Genomic DNA, 8672 nt, shown 5'->3' on the forward strand with positions numbered 1-8672 from the left:
TCAATCCGGGGTCTGTGGAGGTACTGCAGGGGTTCTGCAGGAAGCTCGGGGAGTGGTGGTGTATCCAGGGAGAAAACTAAACTAATATTCTGAAATGTCATTTGTGGTCTTATGCTCCCATCTATTGGAATTATGTAACAACTGCAGTAGTACTCAAAAATGTGTTATTCCTTACTAAAGTAGTAATTACTGAGAATTACTAGTTAATTTTATCACTTACAATCATAAAATAAGAACTTATACCATAACAAACAATTAAACTGACATAAACCAAAATCACTATATATGTAGTTATTTAGTTAATGACCAAATTGAGCCGGTCGGTCACATTTGAGAGTGAGGGAGATATATAGCATTTTGCATAAAAAAAAATATTTTTGTCTCTCTGAAATGAAACCATCAAGTGATAGATTTGAAACAAATCCTTGTCTGTGAGAGATGTAATAATTTATACATAATTTCTTTAAACAATAAAAGCTCATTTCTGTAAAGTGATATGTTGCGTTTTGGAACTCTTCTTATGTTCCCCATCTGAGATCAGAGTAGATGAGAGATGTAATGTTTGTCTCTGTTGTGTTGAAGACCAATCAAGCAGGAGAGACCAGCCTCCCCTGTTCCCAGCTGTGTGTCCATGAAGAGTGACAAGTCTATGAATCATCCTATACACTTTAGAGAGGGAGACTTTTCTACTGAACAAAGGTAAGAAGAACTCATGGGTCATGGTCAGTGTGTTAAACAACACTGTCTCTAGTCATTTCTCCTACTTTAGTCCATTTTCATAGTCCTAAAACAGTGTGTGTGTGTGTGTGTGTGTGTGTGTGTGTGTGTGTGTGTGTGTACTGTAATCTCATGTTTTGTCCACAGAAACCAACAGGAGAGATCAGAGTCAGAGATTCTCAGTGGTCAGTCTTCCCAGAGTCATCAAACAGACCTGGACTCTATATTCAGTGTATGTGATCCTGTTATGTACATTTGTTTTTGTTTTCCTCAAGTAATGTTTCTTTCAATTATTAATTCATGTGTTAATGAGAAAGCATTTCTTCTCTTGCTTAACTTATTTACTTGATTTATTTCAGTTGCTTGAAGAGAAAATTATAACATTTGTGAAGAACGAGCTGAAGATGTTCAAGAGGATTCTTGGTCCTGAACTCCCAGAAGGCTTTGAGAGTCAGAAGCAGGAGGAGGAAGTGGTGGATGCTGAAGATGAGAAGCAGGAGAGCAGTGCCAGAGAGGGGGCTCTGAAGATCACACTGCACGTCCTGAGGAAAATGAACCGGAAGGAGCTTGCTGACACACTGGAGAAATGTAAGATATGTCTGCCTCATGTTGAATGCTGTTTTATAACATTTAAAAGCTGTGGCTAAAGTACAGCTAAAGTAGCTGTGTAACTCAATGATATTGTAGCAACCTTAACACAACACCTTGTGACCTCATCAAGTAGCAGAAGGGATGTGTTGTGTTGATTAATTTAGAGAGAGAGACAGAGAGAGACAACATTAATAATACCATCAATAACACCAATAATAATATAATCAGTCACACCAGTCTGTAATGCATTAAGAAAACATTGATACATTTATACAGTCACTTAAGAGAATAAATTATTATTTTAAAACTTTAACAGTCCTTCAATACTGTAGACATTAAAACAGACGTAATATTAATATCCTCTGTGTTATTTCTTCATTCAGATGAGCTTGCTGTGATTTGCCAACGTGAACTCAAATCTAATCTAAAGAAGAAGTTTCAATGTGTATTTGAGGGGATCGCTAAACAAGGAAACCCAACACTTCTCAATAAGATCTACACAGAGCTCTACATCACAGAGGGAGGAACAGGAGAGGTCAATAATGAACATGAGCTGAGACAGATTGAGACAACAACCAGGAAACAAGCAAGACCAGAGACTGCAATCAAATGTAACGACATCTTCAAACCCTTAACTGGACAAGACAAACGTATCAGAACTGTGCTGACAAAGGGAGTCGCTGGCATTGGAAAAACAGTCTCTGTGCAGAAGTTCATTCTGGACTGGGCTGAAGGAAAAGCAAATCAGGATGTTCAATTTGTGTTTTCATTCCCTTTCCGGGAGCTGAATTTGATGAAAGGGGACAAACACACTTTCATTGAACTTCTTAATCACTTCTCAATGGAAACCAAACAATCAAGAATCTCCAACTATGACAAGTACAAAGTTGTGTTCATCTTTGATGGTCTGGATGAGTGTCGACTGCCCCTAGACTTCCAGAAGAACAAGATCTGTTGTGACGTCACAGAGTCAACCTCAGTGGATGTTCTGATGACAAATCTCATCAAGGGAAATCTGCTTCCCTCTGCTCTCCTCTGGATAACTACCCGACCTGCAGCAGCCAATAAGATCCCTTCAGGGTGTGTTGACCAGGTGACAGAGGTACGAGGGTTCAATGACCCACAGAAGGAGGAGTACTTCAGGAAGAGATTCAGTGATGAGGACCTGGCCAACAGAATCATCTCACACATAAAGTCATCAAGGAGCCTCCACATCATGTGCCACATTCCAGTCTTCTGTTGGATTTCTGCAACAGTACTTGAACACATGCTGAAACATAAGAGAGAAGAGATGCCCAAGACTCTGACTGAGATGTACACACACCTTGTGGTGTTTCATACCAAACAGAAGAATGAAAAGTATCTTGGGAAAGAAGAGACTGGTCCACACTGGAATAAAGAGAGCATTCTGTCACTGGGAAAACTGGCTTTTCAACAGCTTGTGAAGGGCAATCTGATTTTCTATGAAGAAGACCTGAAAGAGGCTGGCATTGATGTCAATGAAGCCTCAGTGTACTCAGGATTGTGCACACAGCTCTTTAAAGAGGAATGTGTGCTGTACCAGGACAAGGTGTACTGCTTTGTTCATCTGAGCATTCAGGAGTTTCTGGCTGCTGTATATGTGTTCCTCTCATTCATCAACAACAATGAGAATCTAATGGACAAACTGCAAACAAAAGACAAGCCTGAAGTTACTGTCTACAAGAGTGCTGTGGATAAATCCTTACAAAGTGAGACAGGAAACCTGGACCTGTTCCTCCGCTTCCTTCTGGGCCTCTCACTGGAGTCCAATCAGAAGCACTTACGAGGTCTTCTGACAAAGACAAGAAGCAGCTCACAGAGCCATGAAGACACAGTCAAGTACATCAAGGAGAAGATCAGGGAGAATCCCTCTCCAGAGAGGAGCATCAATCTGTTCCACTGTCTGAATGAACTGAATGACCATTCTCTAGTGGAGGAGGTCCAAAGCTACCTGAGATCAGGAAGTCTCTCAAAACCCAACCTGTCACCTGCACAGTGGTCAGCTCTGGTCTTTGTATTGCTGACTTCAGAAAAGGAGCTGGATGTGTTTGACCTGAAGAAATTCTCCAGATCAGAGAAAGGTCTTCTGAGGCTGCTACCAGTGGTCAAAGCCTCCAGAGCTGCTCTGTGAGTACATAAAATGACATACAAGAACTAATCATCAGGAAGCAATATTCAGTTTAGAGAAAAATATGTAGTGTAATATGTATATAATATTATATTGAATAACATATTGAATAAATGCATTGATTTTCACATTAGTATAACATTATGACCATACAAATCTATATGTTGTTTGAGAGAATAAACCAAATGCATCGTCCATTGTCCTTCTACTCTACTGGTGTTAAATTAACAGTATGTTTGTGAAGTCATGATGATCTCTTTGCAGGCTGTCAGGCTGTGGAGTCACAGAGAAAGGCTGTGCTTCTCTGGTCTCAGCTCTGAAGTCAAACCCCTCACACCTGAGAGAGCTGGACCTGAGTAACAATGACCTGAAGGATTCAGGAGTGAAGCTGCTCTCTGCTGGACTGGGGAATCCCCACTGTAAACTGGAGACTCTGAGGTCAGTATTCCTGTAGGTAGTCAAAAAGTGATAACTGTTCACCAGATCCACATGTGTTTACCAGAAACACATAGTCCACACCATATGTGTTTGGACAGTGAAGCTTATAGTTTTAAATGTGGTGCTATGCTCCAGCATTTTGGATTTGAGATAGAATGTTTCATATCAGGTGACAGTACAGAATGTCACCTTTTATTTGAGGGTATTTTCATACATAGCTGTGTTACTGTTAAGAAAGGAAAGCACTTTATGTATTTAGTTCTCCCATTTGATAAAGTTGTACATATTCGGACAAATTCACTTATATTGTATTAAAGTTGTCATAAGTTTAGTATTTAGTCCCATATTCCATGCCTGCAGTGATTACATCAAGCTTGTGATTCTACAAACTTGTTGAATTCATTTGCAGTTTGTCTTGGTTGTGTTTTGGATGATGTTTTTCCTAATAGAAACTGAATGGTGAATAATGTCCTGTCATTTTGGAGTCACTTCACTTGTATTGTCAGTAAGAATAGAAGATGTTTCTGAACACTTCTACATTCATGTGGATGCTACCATGATTATGAATAATCATGAATGAATCATTAATGATGATGAATGAGAAATTTACAGAGGCACAAAGATCAGACCCCCTCTGTTATTGGTATTATTCTGTATACTTCTGGCCCTTCTTTGGACACTGTGTTAACTAACCTCCAGACGAGCTTCAATGTCATACAACTCTCCTTCCGTGGCCTCCAACTGCTCTTAAATACAAGTAAAACTAAATGCATGCTCTTCAACCGATCGCTGCCTGCACCTGCCCGCCCGTCCAGCATCACTACTCTGGACGGTTCTGACTTAGAATATGTGGACACCTACAAATACCTAGGTGTCTGGTTAGACTGTAAACTCTCCTTCCAGACTCACTATAAGCATCTCCAATCCAAAGTTAAATCTAGAATTGGCTTCCTATTTCGCAACAAAGCATCCTTCACTCATGCTGCCAAACATACCCTCGTAAAACTGACCATCCTACCAATCCTCGACTTCGGCGATGTCATTTACAAAATAGCCTCCAATACCCTACTCAATAAATTGGATGCAGTCTATCACAGTGCAATCCGTTTTGTCACCAAAGCCCCATATACAGTGGGGGAAAAAAGTATTTGATCCCCTGCTGATTTTGTACGTTTGCCCACTGACAAAGAAAGGATCAGTCTATAATTTTAATGGTTTATTTGAACAGTGAGAGACAGAATAACAACAAAAACATCCAGAAAAACGCATGTCAGAAATGTTATAAATTGATTTGCATTTTAATGAGGGAAATAAGTATTTGATCCCTCTGCAAAACATGACTTAGTACTTGGTGGCAAAACCCTGATCATTTCTTTGTAAGTGGGCAAACGTACAAAATCAGCAGAGGATCAAATACTTTTTTCCCCCCACTGTACTACCCACCACTGGGACCTGTACGCTCTCATTGTCTGGCCCTCGCTTCATACTCGTCGCCAAACCCACTAGCTCCAGGTCATCTACAAGACCCTGCTAGGTAAAGTCACCCCTTATCTCCGCTCACTGGTCACCATAGCAGCACCCACCTGTAGCACGCGCTCCAGCAGGTATATCTCTCTGGTCACTCCCAAAGCCAATTCCTCCTTCAGCCGCCTCTTCTTCCAGTTCTCTGCTGCCAATGACTGGAACGAACTACAAAAATCTCTAAAACTGGAAACACTTATCTCCCTCACTAGCTTTAAGCACCAGCTGTCAGAGCAGCTCACAGATTACTGCACCTGTACATAGCCCATCTATAATTTAGCCCAACTACTTCTTCCCCTACTGTATTTATTTATTTAGCTCCTTTGCACCCCATTATTTCTACTTTGCACTTTCTTCCACTGCATATCTACCATTCCAGTGTTTTACTTGCTATATTGTATTTACTTTGCCACCATGGCCTTTTTTTGCCTTTACCTCCCTTATTTCACTTAATTTGCTCACATTGTATATAGACTTATTTTCTACTGTATTATTGACTGTATGTTTGTGTAATACCCTTGTTTGAACCAAGTATTGAGTTTATTTGTTATAATTAATTGGTATTATATTTAAAAGATGATTGAATTGCTCCTAAACTGTAATGTTGTTAATGCATTATGCTTTTTGAAGAAATATTTATTTAATGTATAAGTGAATAGTTTGTTTTACTTTGAAGTTTACGTTTTGACCAATAAGGTCGCTTGTTAAGTTGTGGCCAATGGGAGTTGACCTGGTTAACGGGAAGGAAAAAGACGTTGATGAAAGGATGGACGTTTTACCTCAGGACGGTTGGTGAAGAAAAATTATAAAAGAAGACGACAGAACTACAACAAAACCCATAGCTACTAAGACATGAAGGGAAATACATGTTTTATTTAATAAAAGAGTTGTTATAATTTAGTTAACTTAGTAAAGACTGAAGCTACCGTCTCGTTGTGGAGGTATTAGCCAGCCTAGAGGTTAGCCTAGCATCGTGTGACACCGGGAGATAATTGCTTGGGAAGTTTAACGAGTTCATGTTGCCATGGGGATATCGGTTACTAAGGAGTACTGTCTGCATGGGTAGCTGTGTTGCCATGGGGATATCGGTTACTAAGGAGTACTGTCTGCATGGGTAGCTGTGCTGCCTTGGACTTGGTGAGGAAACCTGCATGGAACTGCCATACTTCGCTGAGGGAATATCTACCATGTAGTGAGTAACCACAATGTGAGGGGCTTATAAATAAATACATTGGTAATGGTGAGAGTGAGATATGGAACATTATGTATGTTGCCTTGGTGGAGTCATTAATTGTTTTAATTTAATGCATGGGATGGTTTATCCTGATTCAATAACAGAAACCTATAATCATTTCATCTGAAGTTAATACCCTATTGTCATAACCCTAGATAGTTTACAATAGGAATTCTTATTGGAGATGTCCTTCTCAACTAACATCCCATGCTGCTGAGATACTCTACATATGTTAATATTGTGAAAGTCATATTCAAGCCTGGTGAGAGGGTTACATTTGTTTAACTCCAAGTGTTACTCTGTGTTGTTATATGTGTCGAACTGCTTTGCTTTATCTTGGCCAGGTCGTAATTGTAAATGAGAACTTGTTCTCAACTTGCCTACCTGGTTAAATAAAGGTGAAATAAATAAATAAATTGGTAATGATGAGAGGTTAGCATGTTTTGTTGTAGCCTCTGTTATTGGTAATGGTGAGAGGTTAGCATGTTTTGTTGTAGCCTCTGTTATTGGTAATGGTGAGAGGTTAGCATGTTTTGTTGTAGCCTCTGTTATTGGTAATGGTGAGAGGTTAGCATGTTTTGTTGTAGCCTCTGTAACTCTCTCACTCATTATTATTCATGATCTTTCTCAATCATGGTAGTCACAGGCTTGATGTAGTCATTGCAGTCAAAGAATATGGGACCAAATAATAAACTTTTGACTAATTTAATACACTATGAGTGAATTGGTCATAAAACATATGACTTCTTTAAATAGGGGGACTAGATACATGAAGTGCTTTCATTTTTCTAAATGGTGAAACAGATATGTATGAAAATATCCTCAAATAAAAGGTGACATTTTATACTGTCACCTCAAATGAAACATTTGATCTCAAATCCAAAATGTTGGAGTATAGAGCCACATTTAAATTGTTATCTTCACTGTCGAAATAGATATGGTGTGGACTGTATACTCAATACAATCTAAATCTGATACCTCACTGTCTGTCTTTTGACTGATACTGCTTTTAAACTGGTCTGGTCAGTCTACTCAAATATTTGTACTATAAATGTTTCTATCTGCAGGCAAAACTTTGATAATTTGTAATTTATAATATGATACTTTAATTTACGAATAGATATGGAAGGTTTCAGGACACTGATATATCTAAATATGTTGAAAAAATATACTGCTACTATTTTCACCACCAAAGAATAGCAGTGTGATTTTAATATGATTTGACTCTTTGCAGGCTGTCAGGCTGTCTAGTCACAGAGGAAGGCTGTGATTCTCTGGTCTCAGCTCTGAGGTCAAACCCCTCACACTTGAGAGAGCTGGACCTGAGTAACAATGACCTGAAGGATTCAGGAGTGAAGCTGCTCTCTGCTGTACTGGGGAATCCCCACTGTAAACTGGAGACTCTGAGGTCAGTATTATCAGATATGAAAGTACTTTATGCATGTAGTTCTCCCATTTGAAAAAGTCGTAATTATTCGGACATATTACTTATAGTGTATTAAAGTAGTCATAAGTTTAGCATGTTGTCCCATATTCCATGCCTGCTGTCACGTTTCTCTAAGACAGAACCCAGAAGCAGACCAGGTGAGTAAAATGAAGGTGAGTATTTATTGGTAGTCTTGATGTGTAATTTGAGTGATCCAGGAGACGGAGCGGCAGCGGAGGTGAGTTGATGAGAGTAGATGGGTGGATTCAATGACGTCACTGTATCCACCGACGGCCAGGCAAGGGAGTTGAATGTTCCGGGAGGATGACTGTAGACATAGTAAACGGGGGGGGGGGGAGTAACCAGTAACAAGAACAAAACAACAAGACTAGCTCAGGAAACATGAGGCTGTTCGTTGCTAACGATCCAGCAGGGAATGGATGTCAGCTCAGGGCTTATGAAGAGGTGATGATCAGGACCAGGTGTGCAGAAGGTTGATGAGATGCAGGTGTAGGGTAATCACTAGATCTCCCGCCTAACTTCGTCGCCTGGCAACCAGATAGGTTTCTGAACGCACCCTTAGACTCCAAACAGAA

The 8672-nt window shown here is 39.8% G+C and overlaps 1 protein-coding gene across 1 annotated transcript; it reads left to right on the plus strand.

Moving 5' to 3' along the window:
* Positions 1 to 865: 865 nt before the first annotated feature.
* LOC145866082 (NLR family CARD domain-containing protein 3-like) lies at positions 866 to 3911 on the plus strand. Its single transcript, XM_082970944.1, has 4 exons — positions 866 to 949; positions 1077 to 1305; positions 1692 to 3456; positions 3722 to 3911. The coding sequence occupies exons 2-4, from the start codon at positions 1122 to 1124 to the stop codon at positions 3909 to 3911; spliced, it is 2139 nt and encodes a 712-aa protein (XP_082827070.1). The 5' UTR covers positions 866 to 949; positions 1077 to 1121.
* Positions 3912 to 8672: the final 4761 nt, after the last annotated feature.

The sequence above is a fragment of the Salmo salar genome, unplaced genomic scaffold (genome assembly GCF_965601325.2).
Source record: "Salmo salar unplaced genomic scaffold, fSalSal1 ptg000129l, whole genome shotgun sequence".
Taxonomy (NCBI): Eukaryota; Metazoa; Chordata; class Actinopteri; order Salmoniformes; family Salmonidae; genus Salmo; species Salmo salar.